Source organism: Agelaius tricolor, unplaced genomic scaffold (genome assembly GCF_023055355.1).
Source record: "Agelaius tricolor isolate 1412-34295 unplaced genomic scaffold, bAgeTri1.0.p SCAF_15, whole genome shotgun sequence".
NCBI classification, from domain to species: domain Eukaryota; kingdom Metazoa; phylum Chordata; class Aves; order Passeriformes; family Icteridae; genus Agelaius; species Agelaius tricolor.
Genome location: NW_027269275.1, coordinates 2254401 through 2267926, shown reverse-complemented (window position 1 = coordinate 2267926; position 13526 = coordinate 2254401). Strand labels below are relative to the sequence as shown.

Genomic DNA, 13526 nt, shown 5'->3' with positions numbered 1-13526 from the left:
CAAGCCTGGGCTCCTGTGTAACTGCTGGGAAGAGTCCCTGGTCAGCAGGGCAGTGCTGGCACATCCCCCCTGGCCCTGCAGCTTCCAGGGAGTCTCCTGTGCTAGGCCAGGGCTCGGAATGCTGTGTCTGGGTTACCAATCCCAGAACAGCCCAGGCAGTGCAGGGAGAGGTTTTCATGCCATGGCTTTGCCAGCATTTCCTCAAAGGCCAAAGAGCTACAGAGCAGAGCAGCTTTAGTGAACAAGCACTAAGCCCCTCTAGACACCTCCAGGATGTGTCCATTTGACATGGATCCATCATCAGGCAGCAGGAGCTGAATTGTAAATGTGCTCCCTGAGCCTGGATCACCTCCCACTGCCCAAAGGTGGCTGAGCCCCACTGAGCCCAGGCTGGTTGTAGAAGGAGCACCCTTGGCCAGCACTTGCTTCTGTCCCTGTGTGGGAATTGTCACCTTGCAACTCAGTCTGTGGAAATAGAACACAGTGCTGAGTGTCAGAAGTTGAGGACTTTGGCAACAAAGTCATGTGCTACTGGGCCAGGTAGTTTGGCAATTGCTGCCTGGCAATTTGCTCTTTATGAGCTTTGTGCCTTCACTGAATGGATTTCAAAGCTTCTCTAAGGGCATGGAAAAGAAACCACAGAGTTACAGTATGTTCAGGATGGAATGGACCTTCAAGATCAAATAGTCCCCTCCCACTAGATCAGGTAGCTCTAAGCCCCATCCAGCCTGGCTTTGAACACTTTCAGGGCTGGAGCCTCACCCCTGGGGAATCTGCCCCAGTGTCTCACCACCCCCACAGTAAAAAATTTCTTCCTAATATCTAACCTAAATTTCCTTTCTTTCAATTTATACCCATTATGCCTTGGCCTGTCGCTACAGGACATCAGAGATGTTTTAAACTCAGCAGACTGGTGGTTAAAATTGGAAAGCAGCCCAAGGAATGGGTTAGAAATTAGAAGTCAGCCCCAAGGGATATCTCCTGAGGGAAAAGAAGGGCCTATATCTTCTCCTGAAGCATCAGGAGGTAGTTGCATCCAGCCCAGAGTCAGGGACTAGCACTGAGGCAGCCTGGAAAATCCAGTGTGACAGAGGGGATGATTGTACTGCAATGGACATCTCTCCCCAGGCCGTGAGAGCAGGCTGCCCTTGCACCTCAGAGGAGAAGGCCAAGGACCCTTGATTGAAGTCAGCTCTCCTACACTGAACCTTGGGAATGTTCTTGTCAACACCCCCCATGTCTCTAAGGTGAGCAGCAGGGCTTGGGATGGATCCTGATGGCTCCTGAGGCAGCAGCAAGCCTGGTGGAGCTGTGGAATTGCTGCCAGCCTGGGCACTTGTGAGCAGGGAATATTTGATGGACTGCTCAAACCTGGGGGGTCAGAAACGTGTGTCTGTTGTTCCTGAAGCTCCAGTCCCTGCTTTTGGGCAGCCTTCCTTAGGGATCAGCTGGGAGGGTTCCTGCAAAACAACCCCTTGGGCCATGAAACCAGCACTGGCTCCAAAAGCTGCATGTTCAGAGGCGTTTGTGGCAGTGCCAGACACAAGGCACCTTTGCACTGGGCTCTGCAGAAGCAGCTGCAACAAACTGGCTGCCTTTGATCTTCAGCCCACTGCCAACAGCTCCCAGTCAAGTGTCCCTGCTTATTCCTGCAAGTGACAGGAAAGCCATCCAGCCTCCTGGCTCAGTACTGGCCATTGCAAAGGGCTTGGGAGTTCTCTCCTTTGCTGACCCGTCCCTCACCACACTTCAGCCTTGGTGCATCTCTGATCCTAGAAAGAGAAAAGTGCTCCTGGGAATAAAGCAAAGGAGTTTTCTACCTATTTGCCTCTCCCTCCAGAAAAAAAAAAAATCAAGGGAGAGTAACTGAAGAGGTAGAAAATGAGGCTCTACATCATGCCAGACACTTTCAAAAGCTTGGCTGTGGAAGGGAAAGACACACTGAGTTTTCTTACCAAAAGATGATGCTGTCTACACATTTTGATGCTGATGCCTCATTCTCAATGTATTGTTTTCATGGTATGGGAAAGGTGAATGAGTAGATGGTGCTGTTGGAGCTGTGCTCACTGGGGCAGCAGCAGCTCTGGGGTGATTCACTCTGCAGCTGCAATCAGCCCACGTTGCTCTCAGGGCCAGCTCCCAATGAGCTTGGTGCTACTGAGCAGAGGTGCACTGCTCTGTGTCCATGGGATAAGCCCAGGGTGACTGCAGTTCTGTGGAGTTGCCACTGCTCTGCATGAAAACCCAAAGGCAGAACTTGTCCTGTTGTATCTTTTGACTTCTGCCATTCAGCAGCACAAAGCATCTTCTGCCTTTGCTGGGTGTTCATTGCATCATTAGCCAAGAACTCACAAGAAGGGAAGGTTCCACATGTATTTCCATTTTTCTTTCTTGCTGCTGCAGGTGAAGCTGATAAACCAAGGAGTTCTTGATGGTCCCTTCACCTACATCCCTTCAACCACAGATGTAGGCTCCCTCTTCAAGTTTGAGCCCGAGGAGGGCATCATTGCAGCAGGTGGGAGCCAGACTCTTCAGATCTCCTTCCATAGCACCGTGCTGGGGAGCTTTGAGGAGGAGTTCCAGTTCAGTGTGGCTGGATCTCCTATGCCTGCTGTCCTGACCATCAAGTAAGGACCCTGGCAGCTGGGTGGGCACATCTGTGGCTGTCTCTGGGACATCCCCCACCTACCTAATTTTGGGGTTGAGCAGAGAAAAAAGGTGTTTCCTGAGGTCCTAATCTTTGCTGTGATCCTGGCATTACCTTAGTGTGAGGATGCCTTCTGCCCTCTGTGGTGCCTGGCAGCTGGAATGACTCCTCCCTGCAGGGATCTCCCTGTGCCTTGGGCCATGGCTGGCAGTGGGATGGATCAGCTTTGGGCAGCAGCTGCTCTGGGATGTCCCAGCTGAACACCCAGCAAGGCCCCCAGGGCTTTGCAGATGGGCCAGCCTGGGTGATTCTGCCCCAGCAGCAGTGTTTGTAAAAACTTGTGTTAATAATCCATGCTAGATGGGCAGCAGCAGCCTCAGCTCAGCTCTCATGGCCATGCTGTGGGGCACAAACCGTGCTCCCAGCTCCTGTGCACAGAGTGCTCTGGTGCCTCCTTTGCACAGCCAGCAAAGGGCTGATGTGGGAGTCAGGGAACTGTGCAGCAGGAACTGTGCCAAGGACTGGGGCACCATCCCACTGGGGCTGGTGCCATGGCAAGAGACAATCCTGGCCCAGCCAAAGGGAGAAGGGCTGATCACAGGGGAGGCAGAGCTCAGTCCTCAGCACCACAGCAGTGTGAGGCCTTGTCCCTGCCAGCCTGAGCCATGTGCTGCTAGGATATTGCAGTGGAAGCAGGAGAGCTGATGCTGGCTGCTCTGCAGCTTTGGAGCTGGGCTGCTGCTCTTGGGGGGCACTGGCTCAAGGCAGTAAAGAAATGAAAACAATCTGCAGTCTATTATACCAATGAGATAAGGGAAATGGATTAAAAAGAACAAGGAAGTTACTCCTTAGCAAGAGAAAAGTGGTGAGTAGGTGTGCCCATAGTGGAGAAACAATGATGCTGGCTTTGTTTTTTTTGGAGGAAAAGTGCTGCTTTTTTAGTTTGGAAATCAAGAGGGAACCTTTCACCATCAAAGAATTGATTCTCCTCTGTCCCTCCCCCAAAGTGGTCATGGGGTGTTTGTGCATAAGCAGCTTTCTCCTGGAGCAAGGGCAGGTGTCTCTTGTTGAGATGTGCAGAGCAGAGCCAGGGGCAGTCCTGTGAATACAACACAAGGCCCAGGTCACTGCTCCTTGATTTTGAACCCAAAGGCAGAGTGGGCATTGATTGGCATCAACCATGAAATCAACTCATGAGTGTTTATTTATGAGTGCAGCTTCAAGTGCTGATTTCAGTGGATGTTGGTGACTTTTAAGGTGTGTGTCTGCTGAGTTCAAGGCCAGGTGAGGTGCTGTGCTAGATTCAGGACAGCCTTGTTTGCTTGTTGAAGTTCTTGCTCTTGGCTGTGCCAGCTGGGGCACTGCTGACAAGCTGGTCCTTTCCTCTAGGATTCATCTGTCCCCTGGATAGAACTGTTGCTGCTCTTTCCAGAGGATGTTTGGGAATGCCCTGGATTTGTGTCTCAGAACTGTGTCTGTAATGATTGTGTGGGTCAAAATCCTGAGAAAGCTCCTCCATGGGAACAGCAGTTCCAGCTAAGAAGGAGCAAAGCAGGGAACCTGTGGCTGGAAGGGCTGCTTACAGAAGCTTGTGGGGACACCTTGATGTCCATCCCATTGCAGCTGGGGAAACTGAGGCACGGAGCCATGTCTGGGTGTGTGTTCAGGGTCCTTCATGGGACCCCCAGCAACCCGGGGGCTTCTCCTGCCTGCCCTGTGCCCAAAGCCCATCAGGGGCTGTTGGCTGCTACCACTTGGCTTGAGCTGCCTCCTGTGCACAGGGCCCTGTGCTGAGCACACGGTGCTGTGTTGGTTGGAAACCCAGGGTGCCCTGAGCCCAGGTTTTGTGCCCTGAGCCACGACGGCCAGACCTTTGCAATCCCTTTAACCGAGCCCTTTCCTGCTCTGTCCTCGGCCTCCAGGGGCAGCGTCACTGCACCGAGTTTAGAGTTCGATGTCGATGAGATCAACTTCGGTGAAATCTCCTTTGGTGAGTGTTGCCTGGGCTGGGACACAGCGTCAGGGATCTGTGCCTTCCAACAGAAAAGCATCCCTCACTCCTCGTCTGCCCCAGCAGCCTCTTCAGGCTGTCAACTGCAGGGCTGCAGCTGCTGCCTCGGGGGGCATTTTGCCATTGTGAGATCCAATGGAAGCAAGGAATAGAAAGTCAGTATTTTCTGGTGTCTCTGTGCTGCTTGAAAAGACAGATGTCTGCCAAGGAAGGTGGGAATCCTCTTGGAATGCAAAGATGACCCCATCCCTCCAAATTATTATACTTTTGAAATTACAGGGCTCCCAGGCAAAACTATGGGAAAAGGAATAACAGTTCTTTCCTAGAATATATCAGGACAGCACAAACAAGAACACAATAACAGAAGTTTCCAACCCACCAACTAGTGTTTATCCCCTTTGGCGTAGTTGTGATCAAAGGCAGGAGGAGCTGTGGAGATCTCAGAAAAGCCCACCCCCAGGGCAAAAAGCCCCCAAAACTCCTGTTCCCCTTCCCAGACCAAGAGGAATATTCACTATGAAGCCTAAACCCACATTAATGAAGTTCATAAACTTTTTAAGAAAACTAATTGCCTTTCCTGAGCTGCTTCTTCCCCAGCCTGCATCACCACGGAGGCACTTGTCAAGTTGCCTTTTGAATAAATGAAAGAAGAAAGGCAACAGATGGAAATATGGTTCTGAAACAGGAGATTCACCCTACTTAATCCGATTTCATTCCTGAAGTCTCTTCAGCTGAAGGCAGCTGTTGTATCTTTGCTTCTTTTCAACTGTTGACTGTTGTCTGCATGTGCTGGCCTCAGTCTCATTTGAGATTTTGACATCTGGGTTTGTCCTTTTTGTGCCTCTCTTGCCTCCCTGCTGGAGTCACTGCTGGAGCTGGCAGTGGTCACTTGGATGGGCACAGAGAAGCTCTGGGCGGCAGCTGCTGTTGTTTTTTCTCCCCATCTGTGTTCCAGTGACTCTTGGTGAGCAGGCCTGGGGAGAAGTCTCCTCCCCACAGAGCTGCCAGCCCAGCCAGATGTGCACTGCAGAGCAGGCTGTGGCTGCTCTGCGGGCTCTGCAGGACATCCCCACCATGAGTGGCTGTATCTCTGGCTTTGCAGGATGGAAAGCAAATCTCAGAGCTAAAGTGGGGTAAACCCCTGCAGGCAGCAATCACAGTGAGCAGCATGGCTGTAATGTCCCTGTTTGTTGGCTGAGGTGGGACCTGGTTCCTAATTGCTGATCTCAAAGCAAGGCTGGGGTGTGCCCCCAGTTGAGTGGGCTCTGAGCTGTCATGTGCTCAGTCTGTTTGGCCCAAACCAAGAGATGCCTTAAGGATCCTGCAGAGAGAAGCTGCATTAAGGTGCTTTGCATCACGTTCTAGTTCCTGATTCCATCCTCACTTTCTTTTGTTGTAGCTTCTTCTCAATGACAACTCACTGTTGTTTATGTATCTTGAAAATGGTGGTAGTGTTGGCAGGCTGACCAGGGAATTTGACAGCTTGAATTCTCAGAGTAAATGCTGGGTCTGGATGCACACTCATCACTGAGAGATAACTGGTGCTGGTTTGGGGCAGGTGAGGGAGCTCCTCCCCATCCCAAAGAGAGAAGCTTGCAGCGTTCAACAGGGCTAGGAGTGGGCATTTTCAAGGCTGCAGTCTGGAATCTGTGTCAAAGGGAACTCAGTGACGATTCATTCCTCACGCAGCTTCTCGCTGAGCTGTAGTTCAGCTAATAAAGAGCTCAACTCCAATCCCACTTTCATCCTGCCAGGATATTCCCCCAGGATCATGCCCTAGTGGGTGCCTGAATGGATATTTGTGTCCTTCCCCAGGCTTTCCCTACACGCGGTGCTGCCGCCTCACCAACTGCTCCCCGGTGCCCCTGAGGTTCAAGCTCCGCATGTCGGACGATGGCACGCAGCCGGCTGTGGACAGCCTGGATCAAATACGCAAGGAGGGTGACCCATCCTGGAAGGAGGGAATTCATTTCTATCTGGAGCCCAAGGAGTTCACCATGAATCCCAGCCAAGGCACCATCCTCCCCCAGGGACACCAGGACATCGAGGTACGGCCAGAGCCCAGCCACAGACGCTGCAGCACCAGGGCTGGAGCTGCACTGCAGTGTGGGAGGGCTTTAGCTCTGGTGCCAGCTTTGAGCATCCTGGCAGTGAGAAATCTGCACTGCTGGGAGGCCTCTGCTAGCTGGCTTACTCGGGATGTTCCTCAAGGAGCACTGTTTGGTTTCCAAAATCACATGCTGAGGTCACATACCTTATGGTCAAGGCTTGAGGCCATTCTTGTGTTTTTGACAGCGAGTTATTTGATTGCAAGTGGGCAGAGCAGGGATGAGGGCAGAAGGTGGCTGTTAGAGAGATGTCATTGTATAAAGCAGTTAGCTTTTCTTCTTGGTCTCATTTCCCCTCTCCTGGGGAGCAGAATGATTTGTGTTCACTGCAGGAATCTCCAGTGGGGACAAAACACTCTGCAGCCATGAACTGCCCAGCACCTGCTGGGCCACACTTTGCCCTCAGCTTCCTGCTGTAAAGCTGAACTCATTGTGTTCAAGTCAGCAGATTTCCTCTGCATTTATGTCATCCTAGTCAGATGAAAAATTGGCCCCTTAATTTGAATGCAGTGGTGCATAAAGCTTTAGTCTAATGTTTTAATGTAGCTGACCTATGCTCTGATAGCAAGGTGTGTTTAACAAATCTGGTACTGCCAGAAAGCTTTTGTTACTCTCAGAGACTGTGCTCTAACATGGACCAGCAGAAGAATTAAGGCAAAATCTGCCCTTTCCTTACCATGAAACAAGAACTGGAGGATATTACACGTGGGTAATGAGCTTTTGTAAGGAAGAATTTACTGCTCTTCTCTTCCACCAGGTGACCCTGTGCTCCAACACCGTGATGGATTTCTACCGGCGAATGCTGGTGGACCTAGAGGGTTTTGGCAAGGGAATGTCAGCACTGGTCATCACAGCCAGGTACCCTTGCCTGGCCTCCCCCAGGCACTGCCTTGCCCAGGCTTTGCTGGCTGCAGCTGCCAAGGAGAAGTGCTGCTGAATGCCCTCATGTTGTGCCAGCTGGACATGAGAACAGCAGTGCTTGGGCAGCAGCCTGTGGTGAAAAGCACCCCTGCTCACAGCCAGCACGGTCCTGGGCCTTTTTCTAAGGGGATCAGGAATGCTATTTTTATTGGCCTGGGTTTTGGTGCTTGAGGTGGAACAAATTTCCCAAGGGCCTCCTCTCCTTCCTACAAGAGGTGGAGTTGTGCTGGTTGTGAGCACCGTGCACTGGTTTGGGACACACCAGGCAGCCTGCTGAGAGTCAGGGTCTGGTTCTGTTAATGAGAGCATGTGACAGGGGAAAGTGGCTCACAGAAAGAGTGGTGGGGGCAAGATCTTATGAGGGGAAAGCAGCCCTTGATGTGGCAGGTCAGCTCCAGTTTTTCTCCTTCCCTGTGCTTCCTATTTTGAGCTTTAATGTTCTCAGAGTTGAGACCAAAAGTGGTTGTTGCTGCAGCAGAATTCCATGCTGCTGTGCTGCTGTGGGTGTCAGTTGAATGCCAAGAGGGATGCAGCTCCCTGGTGCTGTTCCCTGTCCCAGGCAGAGCCATCCAGGCAGTGCCTGGGCTGCCATTCTGTAAAGCAAATGGAGCTGGGGCCAGGCAGGGCCTGGAGCTGTGCAGTGCAGGAGCCAGGGAGCTGCAGGGCCTGGGAGGGGGTGGCTGATCAGCCCCTCTGTGGGGCAGCTGCTGTCTCGTGCCCTCCAGGGCTGGGGCAAAGAGCTGAGTTCTCAGGCAGGGCAGCAGCTCCATGGGAGAGAAGGGAGTCATTTTTACTGAGACACTGGAGTTGTGTGTTCCTTGGGCCCTGGGGAGCACTGATCCTTGTTGGGAAGGCTCCCCCAGAGCTCGTGGCTCACTGGGACTGTTCCAGGAGTCCTGTCAAGCCTTCCTGGGTAAAGGAGGGGCTGAGGCAGCTGTGGGGCAAAGAGCTCTGCCTGGGGTACTTGGCAGCCTCTGGGTGCTGCCTCTCAGGGTTTGCCCCTCCTTGACAAGACATGTTGGAGTGGGAAGAGGTAGAAGGCAATTTATCACTGTAGGGCTGTTAAATACCTGTTTGATAGTGACAAGGTTTATGCTCCATTGCACAATCTTTGGGGGTAAACGTTCTCCATTCTGTCAGTATCTCTGATTGCCCTGGGGTCATCTCTTTGCCCAGGTGTCTTGTTCCGAGGCTGCGGGTGTACCCTGAAATCCTGCTATACGATGAGTGCCACCCGAATGTGCCCTACGAGAGGAAGTTCCTCATTGCAAATGACACCGACCTTCCTGGCTGCTATGGGCTCATTCCCCAGGTTTGGCATCACATCCACTTCCTCCTCTCAAATATTATTAGGGGATTATTAGGGGAAAAAAAGGGTTTGGATAAAGCCTTGCTGGTTTCTATTCAGTCTTAAAGACCTGCTGAGAACAAGATCCTACCTGAATGTAAACTTTGGGATGCAGTTCAACCTGCTGAAGAAACAGTTTATGTTCTAGTCTAGTCTTCAGGCTGTTTTCTTGTGGGAGATCTTAGAGGGCTGTGAAAAGCTGCTGCATCCACAGACACCAGTGCCTGTGCTGGCAGCCTCCTTGCAGGACCCCCTGAGAATGCTAAGCCTACAATTCTTGCATCTTGTTTCTGCCTTTGACCTTTGTCCTGGGGATTTTTAAACATGTGTGTAAGTTGCTGTTGCATGGATGTTCAGGAGTTTAAGGTTTCTTCAGAGGTCCCTCTAAAGTTGCATTTCATTCTGTCCCTTCCAGAAACGCAAGGACGACTCTCCCGTGCTCTACTCCAGCCCCAAGCCCTGTGGGATTGTCCAGCCTCACAGCTTTGCAGAGATCCCAGTTAACATCGAAGTCCAAACACTGGACAAGCATTGCACCAATGTTCTTATCGGCGTGTTCGGGGATGAGAGAAACCCCCTGGTGAGGGCAAGGGGAGATGTGAGCCTGTGTGCAACTGCTCCTGGCAGGGTGCACAGGGACAGGGATTCTGCCGGGGAAAACAGGCCCAGGCTGCTGGGGAGAAGGACAGGAGGGATGGTGGCACAAACAGCCCATGCCTCATAGGTGGTAATCTCAGTGTCTGACACAGAATGGAGTTTGGCTAAGCTGGAATCAAGGATTATTTTAGTTAATTAATCTTTAATGCTGGTTATTTTGGAAACGTCTGTTTTAAAATGTCATCTCTCTGAGCACAAAAGAGGATGTCAGAAGATTTCTGGGAACCTTGAGCCTTCTGTAAAAGAAAGGAAAGCTGGCATTTGAAGAGTGGGAGTGGTTGGAGAAGGATTTAAATTTATATTAAAACAGATGGAAATGATGATGCCAAATTCCCTGGGTGGCACCAAACATCTGAACCTGGGCCATTGTGGCACTGCCTGTAAATCAGTGAACAGGAAGGACAGGCAGTGCAAGCTGAAGTCTCACAAACAGTTGCTTTCTACTATCAGGCTGCTTCCCTTAAAGAGGAGGGTTTCTCCCTGCCAGAATAACCAGTTGTTTAACTTTCAGCCTGATCTTAACTAGAAATTTCTTGCAAAGCTTTTACCTTTGGGCCAATAATTTGTGGTTTGAAAGTTTCTCATACCTTAATCCTTTTTAATTTAGGGGTCAATATGTAATTTATTTTTTTTTCCCAAAAGCCCAGCATTTCAGCTGGAAAGTGGAAGCAGTCCCTAAAGAAACAACTCGAGTGAAGTTGAGCTGTTTAAGCTTTTTTAGGTTTCCCTGTTATGGTTTGTTTTGGTTTTTTTTGAAATCTTTCTTGCCTGCTTCCTGGAACAGAGACCAGAATTACGGAGCTCTGGACAACAGCTGGCAGCAATCTACCCAAGTCCCAGGCTGATAGAGTTTGGCAGGATCCCAGCTCTACAGCCTACTTCACGAAGCCTTACCCTCTTCAACAACAGTCTCGTCCCTACAGACTTCAGGATGGAGGTTGTAAGTATCTGTGGGGCTGTTTTCCAGGGAAATGTACTGGTCAGTAGCAGCCATGACTCGGTTTTTATATGCAAGATTTCCATACTGCCCTGTGTGAGAGGAGGCAAGATACTCCAATATTCCATCTGAGCAAGGCAAGAGGAACCTGGCTCTGGAGTGGTTTTAGCTGGGGCACCTCTCAGTGAAACCAGGTGCAGAGATGTTGGTGCAGAAATTAATCTGGATTGTGTTGACAAAGTTCTCCCTTAATTTTATCTTTTGTCTTTAGCTGTGTGTGTCACATTTTGGAGCTCCGCGATCAAGAGAAACCTGTGGTCCTTTGCTCCCCAGAGCATGGATTTCACTGTGGTTTCCCTGTCCCATCTACATTTGCTTTGTGCCAAACTGCTGTTAATAGTAGAGAGCAGGGTGTGAGGTCTGTCCTCAGACTGCTGGTGGGGAGGCTCCTGTGGGTCAAGCCAGCTGGGCTGTCCACACAAGGACAGGGGTGGGGGTTGTGCACCCCCCAGCCTGTGATCTCTGGGCTATTGAAGAGCATCTTTGGGGAGCAGCTGCAGAGAAAGGCTGTTTAATATGTGGGGGCTGCATAGGGCAGAAGGAGCTGGGGCTGCTCCCCTGGCAGGGGGAGCAGGGCTGGTGCAGCCAGGAAGGGCTTGTAGGCTGGGCCTGGGGCTGGCTGGGATGGCTGCTGGAGGGGGGGATCTGTGAGGGGCTTGAGGTTTGTTCTTCTTCATGCTGGGTGTGTTGAACTTGTGGAGCTGGTTAAAACCTGATACCATGGACTTGTCTGTGTCTGTGGGTAAAGCATCAGGCCATGTGGGAGAGTCCAGCCACAGCCTCCTGGGCCAAGGAGGAGGGGTGTGACTTTTCCTCTTGCTGCTTTTCCAGCTATTTCTACAATGGAGTTCTGCTTTCAGCCTCTGCAGGGAGCAATGCCCCTTGGCTGGGTGCTCATGGTGTGTAAAGGTTGGGTTTCATGTGCTCCTGCCAGGGCCAGACCTGCAGAGCAGTGTCTGCACAGCTGTGCTGGTGCAAGGCCTTTCCTCCCTCCTTTGGGCAGCTTCCAGCTCTCTTGGCCAATCTGTGAAGTCCATGAGAAAGCAGATGACAAGAGTTCTTGGGAAGAGTGGGCCATGCCCACAGAGCACATGTTGTCCAGTTTTCTTTCTGCTTCCTGCTTTCCTGCTCTGCTATAAGCATTTGGAGGTGACTTTTCCAAAGCAGAGGGCACTGGGGCACCTCTCTACAGCTGATGCACAGTGGGAAGTGAGGGCTTCAGTCCTTTAGGGGGTGTTGAGAAGCACTGATGGCCCCTTGGGAAAGAATAGTTTGGTGTTGGGGTTTTGCACAACTGGTTTTGCAGAGATATTCTTCAGGCTCTCAGCAGTATCCTCCAGCCGTGTGGTTTCTGCAGTGGGATTTGAGCAGTCCTGGCTTCCTCTGGCCTTGAGCCTTTGTGAGAAGGCAGGAGAGAGAAAGCAGCTTTCCTTGGCCCACAGTGCAGAGAAAGACTGGGGAAGGAACACTCTCCTGAGGATAAGCATCCCTTGGGTTGGGCAAAACTGGGTTAATTAGGTGAGTCCATTAAAGGAGGGAAAAATACAGGTTGTATGAGCTCTGCTGTTGCCCAATACTGCATTTTAGGGATTTTAAGCCTTTATGATTTTTATCATCCCCTCTTTAGTCTTTCTTCTCTTGTACCCCACAAGAGACCAGGGTGGTTTCCTAAATGCATATTGTGCTTGTCTTACAGGCTCGCAAACCCCACTGCTGTGCCATTGAACCCAGCAAAGGAGTGATCCCTGCTGAGGGTGAGGTGTCTGTGACTGTCACAGCAACGCTGGATGACACGGGGCTTTTTTCTGTCCCTGTCCGGCTGTTCTTTGGGAGCAACTTTTGCACCGCCTTCTGGCTGGTGGCTTTGAGCACTGGCACCACAATTGTCATAGACAAGCCATTCAGCCCAGAGCTCAACCTGGGATACCAATTCAGGTAGGAGATCTCTCCACCCCTACCTCGCCTCCTGTCTCAACAAGGAGCAGTTTTGCTGTAGTCCTTCAGGCAAAGTCTTCTTCAGTGTTCAAAGCCCTGACTCCTTCCCTGAAGGCAGAGATTCCTTTAGAAACACGTGAGGGCCAGTTGAGAGTTGTTAGACACCCTCAAAAGCCACTGACAGGGAAACCAGTTGCTAACTTGCCATTGAATTGTCTTTAGTTCTAATACGTTGATGTCCTCACTTGACCAAGAAATGATCTCGTAGGCTCCCCCAGAACAAAAGGTTCCCGAAATGGTGCCCAGATGAGGCGGCCCCTCCGTGTGGCTGAGAGACCAAGGGAAGATGGCATCATACCCTTCCCTTCCAAAATGGCAAGCAGGGGCCCTGGGAACAAAGAGACAGGAGGGTGACAACCCCCACCAGCGAGGCAGGAGCCCACAGAGCAGTTCCAGAGGCAGATGGAAACTCTCTGGTTTGTGCGGGGTCTGCACCGCCGCTGCCGCCGCTTCCTCGTGCTGTTCGTGGGCTCTGCTGCTGCCCTGCTCTGCCCAGGGCCTTGCTCGATTTTTCACTGCCAGCAGAGTTTGCAAAGTTCACTTCCAAACAGTTTCTAATGCAAAATGAAGTTTCTACAAATGGCTAGCAGTGCAAAACCAAAGCTACTACGAATGAGAGAGGCTCTGCACCCCTGGTGTCCTCTCCTGGAGCAGGCAGTTTTTACCAGCTTGCTGGTATCATCCAGAAACTGTCTCCGAGCTGGCTTTTAGACATGTCTGCAGTCATACCCCCACACACAAGGTCCCCAAGTGCAGGATCTCAAAGATTCAGTAACAGTTTCAGGCACAGATTAATACAAAATACAGCAACAGTATGAATCAACTCAGAACAAACATTCTGG

At 51.2% G+C, this 13526-nt stretch overlaps 1 protein-coding gene across 1 annotated transcript in view; it reads left to right on the top strand.

The window, feature by feature from the left end:
- Window positions 1-13526, top strand: part of LOC139596575 (hydrocephalus-inducing protein-like) — a 72391-nt gene that overhangs the window by 20654 nt on the left and 38211 nt on the right. The window contains exons 10-17 of the mRNA XM_071440981.1: window positions 1129-1247; window positions 2404-2627; window positions 4570-4637; window positions 6474-6706; window positions 7524-7624; window positions 8864-8999; window positions 9451-9615; window positions 12386-12624. Of these exons, the coding sequence (XP_071297082.1) occupies window positions 1129-1247; window positions 2404-2627; window positions 4570-4637; window positions 6474-6706; window positions 7524-7624; window positions 8864-8999; window positions 9451-9615; window positions 12386-12624 (1285 nt within the window). The remainder of the gene's footprint in view (window positions 1-1128; window positions 1248-2403; window positions 2628-4569; window positions 4638-6473; window positions 6707-7523; window positions 7625-8863; window positions 9000-9450; window positions 9616-12385; window positions 12625-13526) is intronic.